At 49.6% G+C, this 21,984-nt stretch overlaps 1 protein-coding gene and 1 long non-coding RNA gene across 2 annotated transcripts in view; one reads left to right on the plus strand and one right to left on the minus strand.

Moving 5' to 3' along the window:
* LOC129052756 (uncharacterized) overlaps positions 1–7,227 on the minus strand; it is a 7,740-nt gene extending 513 nt beyond the window's left edge. The window contains exons 1-2 of the long non-coding RNA XR_008517909.2: positions 4,714–7,227; positions 1–2,058 (exon numbers count right to left, since the gene is read on the minus strand). The exon at positions 1–2,058 is cut by the window's left edge and continues 513 nt beyond it. This is a non-coding gene — a long non-coding RNA (uncharacterized LOC129052756). The remainder of the gene's footprint in view (positions 2,059–4,713) is intronic.
* Positions 1–21,984, plus strand: part of TBC1D22A (TBC1 domain family member 22A) — a gene marked incomplete at its 5' end in the record, with an annotated part of 424,244 nt that overhangs the window by 140,781 nt on the left and 261,479 nt on the right. Inside the window, 1 exon segment of the mRNA NM_001133321.1 lies at positions 15,304–15,418. Coding sequence (NP_001126793.1) covers positions 15,304–15,418 — 115 coding nt within the window.

Genomic DNA, 21,984 nt, shown 5'->3' on the forward strand with positions numbered 1-21,984 from the left:
ATTAAATATTCATTTTCGTGAACGTGCTAGTTCCTCTTTTAAAAGTCATTTTTAATGCTTTTCAGTGAAGGTTTTGAATTTCCCCCATGAAGCGTCTTGTACATGTGTTACCGGTGGAGGGTGTCCAGGTTCTTGGTGCTTTGAACAAAGAATTGGACAAAATGCACAAACAAAGCAAGGAAAGAATGAAGCAACAAAAGCAGAGATTTATTGAAAACGAAAGCACACTCCACAGGTCGGGAGTGGACCTAAGCAAGCAGTTCAAGGACCTGGTAACTGGATTTTCTGGGGTTTAAATACCCTCTAGAGGTTTCCCATCGGTTACTTAGTGTACACCCTATGTAAATGAAGTAGTGGCGCGCAATCAGTCTGATTGGTTGCAGAAAGCAACCAATGAGAGGCTGAAGTGAAGCACCCTATGCAAATGTCTGATTGGTTGCAGAAAGTCACCAATCAGAGGCTGAAGTCACAAAATTATATTCCTATGCAGATGAAGACTTGGCCTGGGACCAGGCTGCTAGGTTGCTGGAGGGGACCAATCAGAGGTACTTTCAGTTTTTCATCTGCCACGCAGAAAAGGGGTGGATTGTGAAGGGAGTAGCCTCTGGTCCTTTTGTTACCTGGGCGTGGAAAGTTTTTTTTTTTTTTTTTTTTTGATTTAGTTCTAGGAAGCTAGTGTGAATTGGCCTTAGGTTACCTGCCTCCAGACCCTATTCTCCTGCCTCACATGTTTTATTAGATTTATTCTTAGTTATCACATGCTTTTCTTGTTATAGTAAATGTTATCTCTTTAAAGCTGAATTTTTTTATTATTTGAGATATTTTGTTTTGCATGTTGATTGATTCAGTAAAGGCACTTTTAAACTTTGACATTTCTTGTCTGTGCAGTAAATCTTGTTAAAAAAAAAAAAAACCTCAGGATTGTTAAAGCAAAAGTACTTATAGATTGTAGACTACAAAAAGAGAAAATTAGTATCCAACAGAAGTAGTCATTTTGAGACACTTCTCTTTGATTGTCCTTTTTAGTAGTTGTGCCTATCATACCTGGAAAATGAGATAATTTGTTATAACCTCCTTTTTACTTACGATTTTAAAAATGGGAAATAGAGCCTGCCACAGGACCTTTGGTTTATTCTTATTTATTTTTTCCTACCACTTGCCGCCTTCTTTGTACAGCTGACCTCTCAGGCCTCTTGGTCTCAGAGTGTGGACCCTGAGTCACTGCTAGTGGTAGCAATTGGCAATTGGTCCTCTTGTCTCTGACCCCCGTGGGCCTTGAGCTGTTGGTTTGGAAAGCCTCCCCTGTCAATTGAGAAAAATGATGAGACAACGCTCAATCATTTTTAGGAGGTTTATTTGCCAAAGTTAAGGACACACGCCTGGGAGACAGGTCTATGTCTTTCTCTCAAGATGATTTTCAGGGCTCCAAATTTAAAGGGGACAGGGCCGGATATTGAGAAGTGCACAATTTTCATATATGAGGGAGACAGAGAAAAACATTCATGCCTTTGTCTGGCTCAGTGAATCTGCATTTTTTTTTAACCTAAAACAACACAGACAAATGGAGCAGAGGGAAAATGCAGGGAGTCTGCACGTTACATAAGATAACCTAGACACAATGGGGCAGGGAACAATCAGATATGCATTTGTGTCTGGTGGGCTGGGGTGCACCTGTGAACATGAGTTATCCATTTACACTGCCATGGTGAAATTTTTACAGAAACACCTTAAAAGATCTTGCAGCTCACTAGGAATTTCCTTGTGGGCAAAATATGGGGGAGGCATGTAGCTTCATCGTGTAGCCATCTTATTTTGGAACCAAAAGGGGAAGGCAAGTTTGCATGGCCCAGGTCCCACCTTGACTTTTCTCTTTGGCTCAATGAGTTTGGGATTTCAAGATTCAGTTTCCTTTCACTCCCTCTGCAATAGGTCTTGCTCAGGTACCACGTGCTCCCCCTGGGGGTGCTGATCCTCTCCAGGTTCCAGTTCAGCAAGTCTTGGCAGAGTGGATCAACTTGGAGGGTAGATGAGCTTCTGGGAGAGCCAGGCTTCTGCAGGCTGGAAAGAGTGTGAAGAGTGGGTAACCTGAGCACAGCCTCGTGTGTGTGGGGAAACTGAATGATGAGCAGCAAGGGGCATTAGGAAAGTATTGAAATGTTTGTCTTGGCTGGGCGTGGTGGCTCACACCTGTAATCCCAGCACTTCGGGAGGCCAAGATAAGCAGATCAGCTGAGGTCAGGAGTTCAAGACCAGCCTGGCCAACATGGCGAAACCTCGTCTCTATGAAAAATAAAAATATTAGCCAGGTGTGGTGGGGTGTACCTGTAGTCCCAGCTACTTGGGAGGCTGAGGCAGGAGAATTGCTTGAACCCGGGAGGTGGAGGCTGCAGTCAGCCGAGGTGGCGCCACTGCACTCCAGCCTGGGTGACAGAGCAATACTTTGTTTCAAAAAAAAAAAAAAAAAGTTTGTCTTGTGTTGTCCAGTAGAAAACATTGAGTTATGGTTTCTGGCATTGTAGAGGTGTAGAGGCGAGATTTGAATACATCTGCAAGTGATGGCAGATCCCTAATAATGGTGCCTTTGCAGGCCAGAACTCGATTACTATCTCCAGTACGAGGTCGTTGTCAGCAAATTGTTTGTTCCTCTATATGCTTGGCTTTGACCTCATGGTCCAAGGTGGCTGGCCTAGCACTCTTTATCACATTTGCATTCCACTAGCAGGGATCGTAAGACGTGGATAGAGGAGGCCATACCCCCACTTTAAAGGTGTGTCCCAGCAGCTGCTCATAGCACTTCTGCTTCTTTCCTACTGGCTGTAACTAGCCTGTCATTCAAAGTGACATGGTTGTATACTTAGCTGTATGGATCAGGGAAAATGTAACTTTGATTTTTTTAGTTGTATGCTCTCCTAAAGTTTGGGCTTCTAGTAGGAAGAAGGATTTGTGCTGTAAGCATCCCTCCAACCCCCTGCATCTATCGAAACATTCGCTTACCCATTCCACAGGTGATGACCGGGTCCACTGTGATCAGTTTCTACTTTCCTTCTCTTCCTCCTTTTCTCCTTCCCTTTCTCTTTCTCTCCCTGTGGTCAGCTTTATCAAGGTCTAATAAAATTCACCTATTTTAGGTTTATAATTGGATGTTTTGACAGCTGTGGTTTTTTTTTTTTTTTTTTTTGAGATGGAGCCTCGCTCTGTTGCCCAGGCTGCTGGAGTGCAGTGGCACAGTCTCGGCTCACTGCAACCTCTGCTTCCTGGGTTCAAGCAATTCTCTTGCCTCAGACTCCCGAGTAGCTGGGATTACAGGCGTCCACCACCATGTCCAGCTAATTTTTGTATTTTTAATAGAGATGGGGTTTCACCATCTTGGTCAGACTGGTCTTGAACTCCTGACCTGGAGATCCACCTGCCTCGGCCTCCCAAGGTGCTGGGATTACAGGCGTGAGTAACCGCGCCCGGCTTGACAGCTGTGTTTATAGGTATGTACCAGCCCCCTAATATGTGATACAGAACATTTCCGTCACTCTGCGAGGTTCCCCATGTCCCTTTGTGTCAGTCTCCTCTCCCCACCCTTGCACTTGACAACTGCTGATCTTTCTGTCTCTAGAGTTCTGCCCTTTTGTAGAATTTCATATAAATGGAATCATACAAACTGTAGACCTTAGTCTGTGTGTTCTTTTACTTAGTGGTTTTGAGGTTTGCACGTGCTGTTGCAAGTATCAGCAGTTCATTGCCTTTTCCTGCTGAGTAGTATTCCCGTATGGCCATACCACAGTGTGTCTGTCTGTGCACCCGTTGACGGACACTGGAGTTCTTTCTAATTTTTGCCCATTACAAAATAAATTTTCTTTAAACCTTCATGTACTAATCTTAGTGGGGAAAGCAAACATCCTGGTCTCACTGCTGATTTTAAAGGGAAGTCTTTTAACATTGCACCACTGACTTGTGATTTTAATCTTTACTATGTTAAAGAGGGTGCCTTGCTCTTAGTTTTAAAATCATAAATGGTTGTGGAGGCTTATCAAATCCTTTTTTCTCCCATCTGAGATATGTTTTTGCTTCTTTGATGTGTTAACGTAGTGAGTTTTATTAGATTTTCTAGTACCGAGCCAACTGTATATTCCTGAAATAAATCCAGATTGGTCATGATGGATTTTTAAAAGTGCATATTTCAAAAGTTTGTTGGCATCTAACGTGCCAGGCCACACTGCAGGATTAAGTATGCTAACATGCAATGTGCCATGCTGCCAGACGTGGAAGCCAGGTTTCTCTTTAATTTGGAAAGTGCTTTCTGACCATTGTACTGATTCTTCAGTTACGCCCTGATGTGGAATCCTCTCAGCTGCGTTGTGTTCTCTGGTAATAGTGATGTGATGCTTGGTGTGAAAGTGTTGTTTATTTTCAGTACTTAGTTCCTTGGACATAATGAAACCTCTGTGTTTTGTTAACCTGTCAAGACACCTGACGTGGGCACAAAACGTGGGCTGTAAATTAACGTATTTGAATGAGGCGAATGTTGAGTAATTCACACACCAAATGTGGCATTACTGCTCATCACAAGAGAGTTCTACCCATTAATTAGGTTGTAAACATATAGTCAGTAGTTTTGGTATACTCAGTGTGGATTTTATGTGATATACGGTTGCCTTTTAACCCTTATTCTAGATTTCTACAGTTTGATTTTGGTTTCATTCATCAAGTGTTATAACTCACATGGGGGGAATGTTCCTTGAATCATGTTGCAGAAGCTTGAGTTGTAAATAATTTGTTCTTTCTGAGGCTACGATGCTTCTGGATTTTGAGGGCTGTACATCCCACAGGTCTTCTCAGTAGAATTCTCTATTTTGCTTCTCTCCCAGAAATCATCTCCATGGTGCTTTATATACTGTGATGTCACATTGCTGATGCATATAGAATTATGATGTTTTAAAATTTCTCAAATCAGATTGTTTATAAGTAAACGTGAGTACAGCAACATTTTCAATTTCAATATATTTCCTTTTTAGTTATGCAAAATCTCTGAGCTCCCTCATGTGCACTGAACTGCTGGTGTTCCGGGCCTGCCTTGGAGGCATGTAGGGTGTTTGTTAGGTGGACACGGTGAAGACTGAGCTCATTAGTAGGGAACCTCAAGCCCCTCCTGGGAGCCTTCTGTGGGAGAGTGCTGTTGAGGTTTTTAGGAAGAACCTTTTCCTTCTGAATTAGCATGCATGTTCTGGCGTTCAGATTTCTAAGTTTGGCAAGCAAGCTGGGAATGCCTCTGGTTTTTAAATTTCTTCAGCCCTGGTGGTACTCAGTAGTAGCAACCATTTTTATTATTGTTGAGTATTAACTGATTTGCAGAAAAGATACTTTGGGAAGAGTTTAAAGTTTGTACTACTTTTAATGAATTCCCACTCTCTAACAAAGACGTGAACATCAAGAATGTTACTAGAACTTTAGTAGCTAATGATATCCAGTGAGTACTTCTTGTTTGAAGCATTTCAGATTATTCTGTGTTGTCCTTAAACACAGCCACATCCTTAGGGCGTCCTTCCTTTATTACCCTTTGCTAGATAATATCACCACTTAAGTGACAGCTCACTTGCTGGAATGCGAGTTGCTGTCCTGGGACAGAGCCCCGCTGTGTCCGCTAAGCCAGCCCTTCCACTGGGCTGACTCTTCGCCTCCACTCAGAGTCCCGTTCAAGTGGGCACATTGTTTTCACCTTTCCTGCGATAACTGCAAGTAACACACCTGCATTTTTGACACACAAAGTTGTAATGGTGGTGATTCCCGAAGAACACCAGCAGACAGACACCCGGTGGGCACGTGGGGACACGAAGACTCAGATGTCTCTGTCCTCAGCAGCGCACAGTTGAAGTGAGGGATGAAGACAGATGTGCGTGAAACCCAGAGAGATCATATACAGTTGTCAATGAAACCAGTTTGTATCCTGCCGACTGCATTCCAGGGTGGCTGAAAGAATTGGAGAAGACAGCCCGAGGAGGGGCAGCGTATGGGGCACTCCACTCTGGAGGGTCGTGCTGAATTGCTGGGGCCGCCTCACTTCCCTGCTCTGTGATTTCTTCTATTTCCTGGCCCGGTTGGGCCGCGGATCTCTCCCTGGTGCACCTGGTGTCTCTGTGGATCTGTTTCCTCAGGGGACTCTGCAACCCAGCCTCACGCCCTGCAGGGGGTCACAGACCTCAGCCTGGTGGGCGTCCGGGACTGAGGGCTGAGGGCCGAGGTCTGAGGTGAAGTGCAGCGGCACAGGCATCCCAGGCTTCAGGTGAAGGGGCCCCCCTTCGAGAACCCACAGGATGGTAGCAGAGCGAGGTTCGGCCTGCAGGGGCGGCTGTGCTCGGGGAAGCTGTGGACCAGGCATCGAAGCAGCCTGTGTGCCCTCCCCGCCCTGGTGGCTGCTCTGGCTAGGCCTCTTCTCTGAGATTCTTGGCTTAGTACCTCTGGCTTTTGCCGCTTGAATTTGGGGACCTGTCGGCTCTTCCTGTTTCGCTTCAGTGGACTTCCACCCTAGCTCTCGCCTCTGGTCGCTGCTCTGAGCATGAGTCTAGAGGGGCCAGCAAGGTCCTGAGGGAGTTGCGAGGAATCGGGCCCTGTCCAGGGGCATGGAGAGTCTGAGAGGCCCCCTCAATGTTCTGCAGCAGCCAGGTCTTCCCTGTGCCTGCCCCAGCAGGGTAAGAAGCAGCACACAGGACCGTATTTCCTCTCGGCTGGGCCGCTGCTGTGAGACAGCCCCAGTGGACGCGGGAGGAAAGGAATCTCCTTGAAGAGATTCTTACCTGACTTCTTTTCTGGCTGAGACTGTTTAAGGCAGCAGTGGAGGCACTGGGTAGTGGTTGGGATTGAGGGGTGGTAGGAACTCCCAGCAAACCGGGGAAAGCATCAGTTGCTCAGAGCTTGCTGGGCTGCTGCCAAGGGCCCCGCCGCCCGTGGACGCACCTTCAAGGGAGGTGGCATGCTTAATTTTTACCCAGACCCCTTTAAGTGTCACCCTGTAGACTTTGAAAATGCTTATTTGGAAAAAAATGATATGCAATCTGTCATATATATGTATGTATATATGTGTATGTATACATATATACATATCTAAATAAAATCTATCTATCTATGTACCTATCTATGTATCTATCTATGTATCTATCTATCTATCTATCTATCTATCTATCTATCTATCTACCTACCTACCAGTCTGAGAGCAAAAGCTTAGAACTGGCTCAGTGCGGTTTTTTGAAAAAAAAAAAAGAAAAAGAAAAAAGGTACGATTATTTGATGCAGGGCTTCACAGTCCCACAGCATGTGTCCGTTGGTGTTGGGGATGGGACCTCTTTTTCTTACAACAGGCTTTCAGTGATGTCTGCTATGTGGCGAGCTCATTATGGTGAAAATCACGCGGCAAGATAATTTCAGGGTAACCCTCGGCAATACCATCCGAGTGTGCTCTCAGCCGCGAGCGCTTTCCTGGCTTGCCTGCTGGTGACCAGGATGAGAAAAAATTTTTTTTCTTTGAGACGGAGTTTCGCTCTTGTTGCTCAGGCTGGAGTACAGTGGCGTGATCTCGGCTCACAGCAACCTCTGCCTCCCGGGTTCAAGCCATTCTCCTGCCTCAGCCTCCCGAGTAGCTGGGACTACAGGCATGCGCCACCACGCCCGGCTAATTTTGTATTTTTAGTAGAGACGGGGTTTCTCCATGTTGGTCAGGCTGGTCTCGAACTCCTGACCTCAGGTGATCTGCCTGCCTCGGCTTCCCAAAGTGCTGGGATTACAGGCGTGAGCCACTGCACCCGGCCGAGAAAATGTTTTTTTTTTTTTTTTTTTTTTTTTTTGGAGACAGAGTCTCGGTCTGTCACCCAGGCTGGAGTGCGGTGGCGCAATCTCAGCTCACTGCCAGCTCCACCTCCCGGGTTCTCGCCATTCTTCTGCCTCAGCCTCCTGTGTAGCTGGGACTACAGGCGCCTGCCACCATGCCTGGCTAATTTTTTTTGTATTTTTGGTAGAGACAGGGTTTTACCGTGTTAGCCGGGATGGTCTCGATCTCCTGACCTCGTGATCCACGTGCCTCGGCCTCCCAAAGTGCTGGGATTACAGGCGTGAGCCACCACGCCTGGGCGAGAAAATGTTTTAAAGCCTCTGCAGCTTTCAGAGGGGGACGGTGGAGACTCTTAGGTACCACAGTACAAATCAGGTGATTTGGGAAGGAGTTTTTAAAATGATACTAAATTACTTTGGGATTAGAACTAGTTTTTGCCATTTCGAAACACCAGCATAACTCATATGAAGTGATTTAAGACAAAAGATAAAAAGGAATGAGTCAGTGAAAACAGCAGCCGAAAGGAAAGGGAAGCCCGGGCCTGGAGGAGGCCTCTGTCCTTTCCGATGGAGACAGTCATCCTGTGAGTCTGGAGGAGGCCTCTGTCCTTTCTGATGGAGACAGTCATCCTGTGAGTTGGCTTCACAGCTTGCCGGCGTGAAGAGGAGCTCGGGGTCTGTGACTGTCACCTCTGCTCAGAGCCTTTCGTGAGCAAGTTGGTAAAGCAGCAGATTGATTTGGGTCTGTGCAGGGTGTCCTGAGTAGCCATCCCCTGGGCCAGCATCCTTAGCTTCCAGCCCTGCAGCCGGCCCTGGGAAGGAGGGCACGGGGTGGGTGCCGGAAGAGGAGCCTGCAGTCGGTTGGCGGGTGGGGGACAGGCAGGGCCTCTGGGGACTGAGCTGAGTGGGTCTCTCAAGGCGGACACTCGAGGGCCAGTGGTCCCAGAAGTTGGAGCCAAGGGAGCCTCTGGGGCATGGCCAGGGATGACCTGAACCTAGGGGCCGAGCCTCCCGCTGCCTTGCTGGTTTCCCGCAGGCTGTTCTTCAACCTGTGGGCGGGCAGGAATCAGTGGTCCTTCTCCATCCTTCTGGGGTCCTGACCTTCCAGTGTCCCAGGCATTCTCTGTTTATGGAACCTTGTTTCTATTGTTGTAGGTGGTGGGGATTTTCCTCCTCAGAGTCTAGACAAGGCTGAGCTGCGGTAGCATTTTGAGAGGTAGGTTTCTGTCTGCCGCGTTGGTGGGATGGCTGCCCCTTTTGCAGTTTCCTGGTGGGTGGTGGGAGGTCCTGCAGCTGGGGTGAGTTGAGCTAGGGCCAACTGCAGGCAGGTGGGGCCCACATTAGCCTCTCAGCCACGTGCGGGGCGCCTGGGACCTGCGACCTGCGTTTGGCTTAGTTAAGGATGGAGCCATCTTGGTTCTTGGTTTGCCCTCAGCACAGCAGTGATGGGAGAAAGGGCAGCTGCAGGAAATTCAAGCAAGTTATTTACCTTTTCTTCCCTGCTGCTACCCAAAAAAATGTAAATCATATATGTTTTCTTACTTTCTAAATTAATAGCTATCGTTGGAGGGAGATAAGCAGCCAGAAGGTGAATTTAGATTTGTAATTACATGGAGAGCAAGGAGAGCCTGCCCAGAATAAATGTTGGGGAGGGGCTGCACAGCTCTGTGTGGTTTGTGGCAGTGATTTAATTGGCGAGGCTGGTGTGCATTTAGGATAGGTGAGCTGCCTGGGCGCCGCTGTCTACAGTGGGGATGGTGGGCCTGGACACAGCTTGCAGGCAGCACATCCCTGAGCAGGAAGGACACTCAGGCCTCCTCTTAGTGGCAGAGACTGCGCTGATGGCAGATGCAGGAGCGTGCACCGTGGGTTTCATCTGGCAGGGCCTCTCCATCCCAGATCCTTGGAATAGGAAGGCTTGGAAATAGGAAGGCTTTTCAGGGAGAAAAGAAACAGCTCTCCACCTACGAGCAAGTCACTAAGGAAAGGCTGCTCCCTCCATTTCTCAGCCACGTGTATTTCCCAGATAGACCCTGAGCTGTGTCACTGGCCCATGGCTATGTGTGTGTCCCAGATAGACCCTGAGCTGTGTTTGTGTGTGTGTGTGTGTGTTCTTTTTTGTGTATGTGCACTTGTGCCTCTGTGTGTGTGTGTGTGTGTACATGGGCTCTTTCCTGCGTGTGTATATGTGCACATGCGCTTTTCATGTGTGCGCATGTACTCTCTGTGCACATGAGCTTTTCTCTGTGTGTGTAGATTGGTACACTTACACTCTTCTCTGTGTACACGGGTTTTTCTCTGTGCACGCTTCGTGTGTGTGTACTCTTCTGTGTGCATGTGCTCTTCTCCACGTGTGTGTGCTCTTCTTTGTGTGTGCTCTTCTCCGTGTGTGTGCTCTTCTCCACATGTGTGCGCTCTTCTCCGTGTGTGTGCTCTTCTTTGCGTGTGTGTGCGTGTGTTCTTCTCCGTGTCTGCACACATGCTCTTTTCTCTGCATAGAAGGCTCCTCTCCTCCTCCCTCCTCAGCTTTCACCACCCTCTCTTCCCGTCACCTCTCTACAGTCTCCCTTCACCAAGTACTTCTATCTTCCATGTCCCTTTCAGTGGAGTTACTTCTGCCCCTTCCTCTCTGTGCATTTTTCCACTCAGACAGGTGGGGGCCCTGAGGTCCTGACTGGTTGACGTTTGAAGTGCCAGGCTGCAGCATTGCCTGGTAGAGGAAACAGATGGGAGAGGCTGATCACAAACCCAGGCAGGCACCCATGGCCTTCATTATCTGTCCACGAAGACCCCCAGAATGAGCCCAGGCCCTGCCAATGGCACAAAACCTGAAGAAGGGAGGGAGGGGAGGGCTCACATGCAGGGCACCAGGGAGCAGCTGCACCATCCTCGCCTCCACCATCCGCGCCTCCACCATCCATGCCTCCATTCAGCCACAAAGAGCTTCCCAGTCCTCCTCTGTGCCGGCCGTGCGGGACTGAGGGCACTGCTATAAAGTGGGTGGAGGAAACCCTTCCCAGGGACCCACCTTGAACTGGGCGAGAGCTGCAGGCCAGAGCCGGCGCAGTGCGGTGGAGGAGCTGCTGCTTTGTGTAGGGAGGTGGCAGAGGAGCTTGTCTCTGAGGAGATGCATGTGAACTAAGACTTGGGTGGAACATCGTGGGAGCCATGGGAAGTTTGGGAGACGGGGATTCCAGGTGGAAAGAGCAGCAGTGCAAAGGCCCTGAGACAGCCGCAGAGTGGCTGGGCCTGGTGAGAGAGCACCCATTGCCGGCGAGGAGGCCAGAGAGCAGGGAGCGGCTGGGCACACACCTGAAGCCATGCTCAGGAGTGCATTGGCTTGTCAGGGTCTTGGGAAGCCACGGGGGACAGATGGTGTGACCTGACATTTTTAGCAGCAACCTCTGCTGCTCAGCAGGATGTGGAGCGTGGGGGTGTTAGCAGGAAGACCAGCCAGGAGACTGTCACTGCGGACCAGGCACAAGGTGATAGTGGTCAGGCTTGTGGCAGTGGAGTGGGGGGAAGGGGTTGAATGCCACACCCATCTGGGGTTTGCTATGGTGGTGATGGCATGTGGGGTCCGCAGGTCTGCCTGGGATTCTGTAAGGGGTGGGCCTCAGGAGCAGTGCCCTAAAAGCATGTGCCTTTAGCGGCAGAGCCAGGCTTTGTGTGCAGTGTCACATGCCTCCACGGGACACCCGCTTTTCACTGTTTCAGCCTGCTTGCCACGTTAAAGGTCATTTTTGTTCAGTGCTTGAGCTGGCTGTCCTTTATTTACATGTTAGTTGGATGACAGCGGACATCAAGCCGAGTTAAATCTGAAGAATTTGGACTGACTGTTAGCTCTCTTCAGTCAATAAGAAATTGGAATTCTCCACTTTTCCTCAAAGTAATACAAGGGTGCTCTTTTAAAGTACATTACTACCCAGGCTGGTGCGGAGCGTCCCGGAGTCTGGGTGGGCAGACGCCCTCTGTCCTGACTTGGATGAGGGGAAGAAGGTAATTGCTGGGTCATTGGGTTGCCTGTGAAAGGGCACTCACTTGGCAGGTGCTTCAGCACTGTTTGTTTGCTAACTGAAGGCTTAGCCACCTCCTGCCGAGCCTGTTTCGTGCTACTGATTTGCCCCGTAGTGTATAGCGCATTCCATGTCTCTTCCGAGGCTGTGCTCAGGCAGAACTCGGTCTATCTCAGGTACAGCTCAGAGACGCGGCCTCATGGAGGCTCTGAGTGGAACTGAGTCAGGGGCTCCGGCCTGCTCAGATCTCTCCTCCTGCAGCAGCCTGTTTCATGTTCCACAGAGCCCGGGAGCTTGTTGTGCCGAGAGGACTTGGGCTCCCCTTGGCATCCTCCCTGGGTGAAGTTGGGTATGTCCTATTTGCCAAATTGGTTTTATCCAGCACTTAGGCTGCTGAGGAAAGTACTGCATTCATGGTTATGAGTAGATATAGCCTTGAGAGAGTGTGTGTTTGTGTGTATGTGTGCGTGCATGTGTGAGACAAGCCCTCTGAAAGTGAGGGGCCTTGTTAAATGGTGGGGGTGCTCCACTGCCTAAATTCTTCCTATACACATACAAACACACACACACACACTCACTAACTCACACACACCCAGCCCTGCAGTGTGACTGCCCCCTGCTCTGGGCGGTGCCTGCCTTGACTCCCTCTGTCCAGGGTGCGTGCTCCTGGGGCGCTGCACTGCCTGTTCCCTGGGCTGTAGAGGACGCCGTGTGGCGACAGAGCTGGGTCCGGTGGCTGCTGGCTGCTGCGGTCCTCTGTACGCATGTGGAGGGATGTCAGTGGCCTCAGGCACCCTGGGCCTTCTTAGTTAGGAGGTGCTGGGTAGAGTTTCCCTATTTCTTCATAACTCTGTGTGGTCAGCTTCCATGGAGTCACTGCCTCTGTGTCATTCCTTTTTCCTTCTATTGCTGCTGCTCCTGTTCTTGTGTGGCCCCTGTCCCCTCTGCCCCCTGCTCCTGACCCTTTTGGGGGCTCAGAGGCCCCTCAGAGGCTTGCTGGTGAGTGGACCTAAGGACTGTTGAGCTGGACCTGTGCCCTGTGCCTGCCTTCAGGGACCCAGCCTGCCTGTCTTCTAGTCACACACCATCCCCTGGGCTTCCTTCATGCCCTAGGGGCTTGGCGGGGCTGGGGCTGTGCGTTGGTGACTCGTGGTGCAGCACTGTTGGCTGAGGGGTTGCCACCCTGCGTCTTCATCTCCCTCTGGCCCCACACGGCTCCTCTGGCCGCTACTTGCAGCTCGGTTAAATAGCATTCGCATCATTTGCTAAGCTTTGGTACATGAGAAATTCTTAAATGGCACTGTGTTGTTGAGTGGGTTTGGTCTTTGATGTTAAATATTCAGTTCTCTCTAGAAAGTTGTCAACTGAAAATGAAAAGCGTGTATGAATATATATGTGCGAATGTATTCCTCATTCCACCCGCGTCTCTCAGGTGCCTGCTGTGTTAGGTGGTGGCTCTGTGACTCATCTGAACAGCCATGTGCACTGCATGCTAGCATGGGGATAGGGCGGGGCCTGGACTTTAGGGCTGGTCATGCCACTCTAGATAGGCTCCTTGGGTTGAGAGACTTCACCTGTCGGCCCCAGGTCCCTCCTTTGTAGGTCCCGGGTTGATGGTGATTTTGGGGATGGAGCCTACCAAGCCCAGTAAGATTTAGGATTGTAGGCAGTGTAGGAAGGGATCGACTCCCCAGGGTGCGAGTGTAGTTGGCTCTGCGTGGCTGAGTTTGTATGGAAGCGATGTAATTCATCCATCTGACGGAGCGTATGTTCCTGAAGTCTACCTCCTGTGCCTTGTTTGTATGGACGGGCCTGGACAGAGCAGTTGGACCCAGCCTTAGCTGGCAGGCAGCCCGAAGGTCAGGCCGGAGCCATCAGCCAGTGACCCAGTGGAGAGGAGTGGGAACTAGAGGGCCACAAAGTAGGGAGTGGTTGGCTCTTCCAAAAAGAGAGTGGGGAGGGAACAGGCGGCAGCAGAGTCTTCATGGAGGGAGTGGTGCTTGAGGTGAATCCTGAAAGCCAGGGGGATTGAGACCCAGGGTGCAGGCATGGCTGGCTTTCCAGGTAGGAGTATGGGCTGATCACTCAGGGGGGTCAAGACCCAGGGTGCAGGCGTGGCAGGCTTTCCAGGTAGGAGTATGGGCTGATCACTCAGGGGGGTCAAGACCCAGGGTGCAGGCGTGGCAGGCTTTTCAGGTAGGAGTATGGGCTGATCACTCAGGGGGGTCGAGACCCAGGGTGCGGGAGTGGCAGGCTTTCCAGGCAGCAGTAGGAGTATGGGCTGATCGCTGGCAGGCTCAGCTGGGGAAGAATGCTGTAGCTCAGTGCAGCCACAATGTGGGTGCTGGCTGCGGAGACCCTGGGGCAGGGACCAGACCGAGGGGCCAGGGGTACTGCACTGGGCCTGTGCTGGTGGTGGTGGGGGCTCTGTCCTGGGAGGTGAGGAGCATGCAGAGGTCTTCAGCCAGTTGTGCACATGCACACGTGTACGGTGTGGGCGATAGGATTGTGTTGCACCTTGGTATAATAAAACCCTGCTTATGAGTGAAGATGGGAGCGAGTGGGTGGGAGTAAGAGATGGTGGAGAGAGGGACCACTGAATATATTGAGAGTATTGGAGGGAGGAGGCCGGGATGACTCCCTCATGCCTGGCCTGGGTATCTGAATACCTGCTAAGATTTTGTAAATGATGGAAGATGTTTAAGTGTGTCTTGTTGAATAGTGATAACTTTTCAGAGGTTTAAAGAAATCTGTTTATGAGGGAAATTTAGAGCATCCATCCACCCACCTGTCCATCCACTCATCTGCTCGCCTGCTCACTCATCCACGCCTCCCTCCTTGAGGAAGTCTCCACTGATCGGCCAGGTGCTGCTGCACGGTGGCCCCCCGGGGTGTGGAGGAGCAGAGAGTGTCTGCTGGGAGAGCCAGATCAGGGACGGACTGAGCCAGGGGCTGGTGAAATGCTGCACATTGCCTGTGAGACAAGAAATAGTTAATTTTTTTTTTTTAAATCAAATTTCAATTGTCTTGAGGGCTGTGCGTGGTGGCTCATGCCTGTAATTCCAGCACTTTGGGAGGCTGAGGCGGGTGGATCACTTGAGGTCAGGAGTTCACAAGCAGCCTGGCCAACGTGGTGAAACCCTGTGTGTACCAAAAAATACAAAAATTAGCCAGGCATGGTAGCGCGTGCCTGTAGTCCCAGCTACTTGGAAGGCTGAGGTGGGAGGATTGCTTGAACCTGGAAGGCAGAGGCTGCAGTGAGCTGAGATGGCACCACTGCACTCCAGCCTGGGCAACAGAGTAAGACCCTGTCTTTAAAAAAAAAAAAAAAAAAAGCATTGATATTTGTTTATATTTGTATCTTAATATTAGGAACAATGAAAAAATACAGTATGCATTTTAAGTAATAGAATGCTTTCATTTTAAAGTTTCTGCCATGTTTACTTTTTGCTTTACCACCTGTTCCATTTTCTTTCAGATTTTTGAAAGGATCTTGTTCATATGGGCGATCCGCCACCCGGCCAGTGGATACGTTCAGGGGATAAATGATCTCGTCACTCCTTTCTTTGTGGTCTTCATTTGTGAATACATAGGTAAGATTTCTCGCAAACATTAAATGTGAACTTTAGTGGACTTGCTATGTGTTACTGTGTATAATTATAACAATATTGAAAATTGCTACTAAGTTTAATGTTATTAATGATAGGTAATATTAGAGAATAATAGTTTTCTCATCGACAACAGCTTTCCAAAATGTCTTTAATCCACATGCTCAACTACTGAAGACATTAAGTTGCAGTTTTAATGATTAATATCTTCTTTTTAACAATATTTGAAGATAGATAATATATTTAGGGAGTGTAGTTTATTCTAAAGGCCATCACAGTACTACTGGCTTTAATGGTTTCAGTCAGTCAATCAGTCAATCAATCAATCAATCAGTCTCTCTGTTTATCTATCTGTTTATTTTGAGATGGAGTCTTGCTCTGTCACCCAGGCTGGAGTATAGTGGCGCAATATTGGCTAACTGCAACCTCTGCCTCCCGGGTTCAAGCGATTCTGCTGCCTCAGCCTCCTGAGTACCTGGGACTACAGGCATGCGCCACCATGCCCGGCTAATTTTTGTATTTTTAGTAGAGACGGGGTTTCACCATGTTGGCCAGGGTGGTCTTGAACTCCTGACCTCGTGATCTGCCCGCCTTGGCCTCTCAAAGTGCTGGGATTATAGGCGTGAGCTACCACGCCCAGTCAGTGGTTTGAATTTAAATGGATAAGGTTAAGGTGATAGAGTATCAGTCACATATTTTGCTTACAAGCTGAAAATCAAATCTTCTTTAATTGCGTTTCTGTGGCATTTCATCACTTTTCTACTTTTGCTATACTAGTAACATTTGGTTTTATGAGAGTATTAATTACTTGTGAGATAATTGGTTGAACAGTAGTTTAGGTTGGGCTATGTTTTTATGCTGTTTCTCTTTACTGCATATTTTTCCTTTATCACAATCAACTGTAATATAACTTAATCTGTTTTGAATATGTTTTTAAGTTAAAACCTCTGATAATAAAAGTGAGGATCTGCTTTTTAATGCATCTATGGATAAAAAATAAATAGGAAAGAGGGGACTGCACTGTTTAGTCACAGCATTTTAATTTAAACCCGGTTTTGTCTTCCTGCAAGCCTTCTGGACTTGGTGCTGGCCTGTGGTTATGACATGGTGTTTTTAGCCTTTCCAGGTTGTGGTCGGCCTCAGATTCCCATCCTTGCTTTAATCTGGAGAGATGAGCTTTACCCGAGGACAGATTATCCTCGGAAGATGAGGACATATCCATGTAGTGAATTTTATTGCAACCCCTCTGACACTTTGTTTCCATTTACGATTTCATAGGGGTTGTCTCATTGCTAAGCAACTAATGAGAGCTGCTGCGGCTCACTCCCTAATCATCTCTTAAGTAGGGGAGAGGCCACTCCTGAGGGTGCTTGCTTTTCTGCCTCTTACCCCTCATTTGACAGATAATGAAAATGCTCTTAATGATCCTAGAACAGTAGGACTTCTGTCAGTAGACTTCAGAGTTGTTAATTGAAAGGAGAAGTTCAACTGAGATGTGATTAGAGAATTGATATTCCATGTTAAATAGACCATTTAATTAATGTGGTAAATAAGTTTGTTTTAACTACTTTACCACCAACTTCTGTTGTAAGACCTAAGTGATTCTTAATGCATTTGCCTGATTGTCTGCAAGACAGGACGAAGGGGCATGACTACGATCTTAATTGTCCAGAAGAAAGAAAGCCTGGAGAAAATGGAATTTGTGTCGTATAAGTGGTGTCTTCAGATGAGCTCAGAGACACTTTCCTTGCCTTCCTGCATCCCTGTCACACACGCACACGCACACATGTGTGCACACATCAGAACACAACTACACATTGGGTATACGGTGTCACTTTCGAACATCTGTGTAAAACATACCATTTATTTCTGTCAGTCAACTATTAAGTGGACATATAAAAATGTTTGGGCCAGGCGCTGTGGCTCATGCCTGTAATCCGAGCACTTAAGGAGGCTGATGTGGATGAATCACGAGGTCAGGAGTTTGAGACCATCCTGGCTAACATGGTGAAACCCCGTCTCTACTAAAAATACAAAAAATTAGCTGGGCGTGGTGACATGCAGCTAATTGTAGCTACTCGGGAGGCTGAGGCAGGAGAATTGCTTGAGACTGGGAGGCGGAGGTTGCAGTGAACCGAGATCGTGCCACTGCACTCCAGCCTGGATGACAGAATGAGACTCCATCTCGGAAAAAAAAAAAAAAAAAAAAAAAGAAGTTTGGTCTCGGATTTCACATGTGATTATTGCATTTGTAGTCCTTTTTAGATCTAGCTTCCTAGGTTTGGGGAATGTTCATTAGTATAGTCCAAGTCCGTCTTTCATAATGTTGTAAAGAAGCGTTTAACTTGCGTGGTGTGCTATCCAGCTTCCTTATGGGGCTGCAGTTGAGTCATTCACGCAGCCCTTCGTGGAGCACCTGCCCTGGTGCTGGGTGTGGTGCAGAGCGCTGGGGTGGGGAGATGATTTCAGTTCAATGCAGCCAGTGTCGACAGAGCATCTCCTGGCCCTGTGCTGTGGGAGCGGGGCAGGAGAACAAGGAAAGCCTGATCCCCGCTCTCTTGGAGTTTGTGGTTGTAGCACGGAAGACAGATTTTAGATGAGTAATTTAAAGTCTTAATTAAATTAATTAACATTCACATTATCAAGAGGAAGCCTGGGCTGCTGTAAGGACCTGTCCCCTTATAGGGGTCGGGGAGGCCTCCAGGGTGAGGTGACGTTTTAGCCATGTCTCGTGGGATGAGGAGGAGCTAGGTTGAGGCCGGGCATTCAGAGAGGGCAGCAGGAGGGCCGGCCTGGAATCCAAGGTGCAGTGACAAGTAGTGGCATTGGGAGGAAGGGCAGGGTGGCTTGGGCTGCAGTGCTGAGAAGGAGAAGCTTGGGGTCGAGTCCCAGGGGCGTGCGAAACCCCCCGCCACTGTGCTCAGGTTCTTGTCTTTGAACATTCATTCTGGCAGCTGCGTGGATGAGATTGGAGAGTTTCTGGGGAAGCTCATAGACGAGGGACCCGCAGGCTCCAGCACCGGCAGAGGCACGGGTGCCCTCCAGAGAGGCTGTTCTGTTGTGCTGAACTCTTAGTTTGCTGGGTCTTCAGGCCAGTAAATCTCAGATGCTCTGCTTAGTGAAGATCTTCAAGATTGACTGTTCCTTCAGAGAACAGAGCCTGGTAATGGGATTCTGGGGTTTCGACACCTGAGCACCTGCCAGTCCTTGGGCCTCAGCGTTCAGGTTATCATGTGACCGCTCATACACCTTTGGTGCAGCTGCCTGTGGCACTAGCCCGGGTGTGGCTACCTCCTGAGAGCTGCAGCTGGCCTGGTTCTGCGGATGAGCTTGCGTTGTTACTTGGATATTCCTCTTTCTTTGAAGTACAGGATAGCATCCCAGTTAATCGAAGGTTTAAGAAATCCCCGGGGTGTGGGATTTCTCCACGGGCTTTCAGGCAATAGCAGACATATCTGTGATGCCTGAGTGGGAGCTGGGCTCTTTCTGGGGATGTGTGTTCGCCATGAGTCCAGAGCCTTTAAAGATCCACAGCTCCTGGCCTGCCACATGCTCCCACTGGTTCCACGGGAGGTGGGGAATCCTGGAGCGTGGCATTGGTCCTGAGTAGGAGCAGCTCTTCGGGAGTGGCTCCTCGTTCTGGCTGTCAGTGGGAGGTTCTGACTCTGCACGTGCTGGCGCTCAGAGCCCTCTCAGTGTTACGTTCTTTGACTTGGAAAGAAGGATGTGGTGGGCTTCAGATTCCCATCCTTGCTGTAATCTGGAGAGATGAGCTTTACCCGAGGACAGATTATCCCCCGAGGATGAGGATATATGCATGTAGTGAATTGTATTGCAACCCCTCTGACACTTTGTTTCCAGTTATGATTTCATAGGAGGTTGTCTCATTGCTAAGCAACTAATGAGAGCTGCCCTGGTTGAGGTTGACACACAGGACCTGGTCCGAAGGCAGAGCAGTTGACTAGGTGAACTGCTTCCCAGCACAGAGGAGAATGTTCATCTTCAGCAGGAGGCTGGCCAGGGTGTCAGAGTCAGAGAAGCAGTTTGTAGTGGGGGAGCAATGCTCAAGCTGGTGGAGGTGTGATCAGAGGTGGCTCAGGGTTCGATGGGTCTCTGTGGGTGCCAGGACACTGCCGGCCTGAGTCAGGAATACATGGTATGCATCCCAGGTCTCCTCGTGGAGCTCGCCACTATTTGGGAAGGGCAGTTTGGTCCTGCTGTTGGTGGATGCAGAGTCTGTAAATGCGTGTTTAGCGCATGCATTTGCACACACACACGCTGTGCACACAGGCGTGCAGGCACATGCATGCGGACACACACACATAACCATACAGAGACACAAACCCACTTGCACACTCCTCACTAGTGCTAGCCTCAACCTCTCCAAGCAAATGGGGAACAAATCTGTAACTAACCTCTGTTTGAGTGGCACCCACCAGTCTCACTCAGGCCCTGGAGGTGCCTGTCATTGGAGAAAGAGGTCAAGCGATCTTTCGTGACCTCAGAGGCAGGGGCAGCCACGTGCAAAGCACGTGAAGACGGTGAAGTCCAGTAAATACAGCCAGTTCGACATCACCGAAGCTTGGGGAGAAAACTCTACAAGTGAAAACGAAGCGAGAGGGTATGATGTGATGGGAGAGATCGATCACGGAGAAGTCCTCTATGCCAGGAAGGTTTCGCAGCTCATACATTTCAGAGGTTGAAGCTTTAGGGAGTGGGGAAGAAACTAGAGGCACATAGTGGTAAACGTGCTGAAGCTTGAATGTGCCTGTTCCAGGTCAGAGCCGAGTGTGGGTGCTTGTTCCTGCAGATTGCGTCCTTGACCCACGGGGCGGGCAGAGTGTGGAGGAGACTCCGGTTCGCACACCCATTGGAGACGACACTCAGCTAGGAACAGGCAGAAGACACACTTTTTAGTCTAATCTTTTGGAAGTGAGAGGAAACAGCAAGGCACATGCTACTTTGGACTTAGTTCAGGCCATGGAAGAAGGCAGGTCTAGGATGAGAATAACATAGGGTCCAGAGCATCTTAGAGTTTATAACAGCAGAGGAGCGACACCTGGTCCAGAGACACTGAGGGGGACAGGAGCGGGCCCAGACCAGAGGCCGGCGGAGGCAGGAGACTCGCTGAGGGAGGACTGGGCCCGAAAGGAGGGCCTGGTCCTGGGTGTCAAATAGGCTGCTGTGAGGGCACCAAGGTGGCTTGGTGCGAGCGGAGGGGAGTGTGAACGAGAAGGAAAAATCCAGTGACCTCCTAGATTTCTGGCCCTGTGAGGGGTGTGGTGCCGTTTGCCAGGATGAGACATGGAGTAGAAAGAGCGGGTTGAGGAGGCGGGATGGGGGTTCTGATTTAGGATGTGCTGAGCGTGCTCTGTCGGCAGTGATCAAGTAGAAGAGTCTGTTGGGATCCGGGCCTTGGCAGGAGATCTGCAGTGGAGGTTAGTGTGGAAATTGTCGGCCTGGAAATGGGTGCTGACAGTCGTGGCTGTGGATGTGTGTGTCTGGAGAGAGTGGAGTGCAGCAGGTCACAGGATCCAGTGGCTCTCTGATGTGTCAGGGGTCTCCAAGGTGTGACTGTCTGTGACTCAAGGAGCTGGCAATGGGGCTGTCCCACAGGGAGGTTTGTGGTGCTCTCCCATGCAGGAGTCTGGGCATTGAGAGTCCAGGTGGCTCCTGCTGCTGAGGGCCGCCATCGGGATCTGTGAAGGATGCAGTGCAGCTCTGGGGCCTGACCGCTGGGGTCCAGATCCGGGCGTTGCCCCTGAAGAGCTGCAGGCGGCCTGGGTGCCTCAGTGATCTCTGCAATGGACGCGAAATGGAGATCGTCATGGCACCAGTCTCTTGGTTGGTGTGAAGACTGAGTGAAGCAAAAACAGCTTAGAACCAGGTATGGAACGAGGAAGTGTCCAGTATGTGTCGCTCTTGTGGTGATCATTGTACTGTCACTTTCCTTGTTACTGCCTGTGGCTTTCCTCTGTTTAAAATGGTGGCTGCACCTCTGCTGGGTCCCTGTCCTAGGTTTGGAGAGAGGGAGATGGTGCGGGGTGCATGGCCGAGGCCAAAGCACGCGTCACCTGAGCCCATGTGTTTTCGGAAGCTTTCCTGGAACCCACACAGCAGTGTCCTCCGTCGGCCACACTCTTGCCACCCACCAGTCACTGGGGGCCTGGAGAAGATGTGGGTGGAGACAGGAGGCAAGGAAGAGGATGTGTGCGTGCATGTGTGCAGGCTGTCAGACCAGTGCGTGCCCTGGGGAGAGCTATGGCGGTGTGGTAAGGAAATGGAGAAGAAGTGGTTTCAGAGGTAGGACAAAGGCCAGGCCTGAGGTATCACAGAAATCAAGGGAGGGGACAACTTCAGGAGGGAGGGAGTGGTCAGCAGAGCTCACAGGGATGGAGACTGAAAATTGGTCAAAGCATTTGATAGTGGGGAGCTTGCTAGTGACCTGCCAAAAACAGGCTGAAGAATAGTGGCAAGCAAACTGTCACATCAGCTCCCTGCCCTCCCTCAGAAATGGGGGCCTGAATGTTTCTGTGCTGGGGGAAGATTGC

The sequence above is a fragment of the Pongo abelii genome, chromosome 23 (assembly GCF_028885655.2).
Source record: "Pongo abelii isolate AG06213 chromosome 23, NHGRI_mPonAbe1-v2.0_pri, whole genome shotgun sequence".
NCBI lineage: Eukaryota > Metazoa > Chordata > Mammalia > Primates > Hominidae > Pongo > Pongo abelii.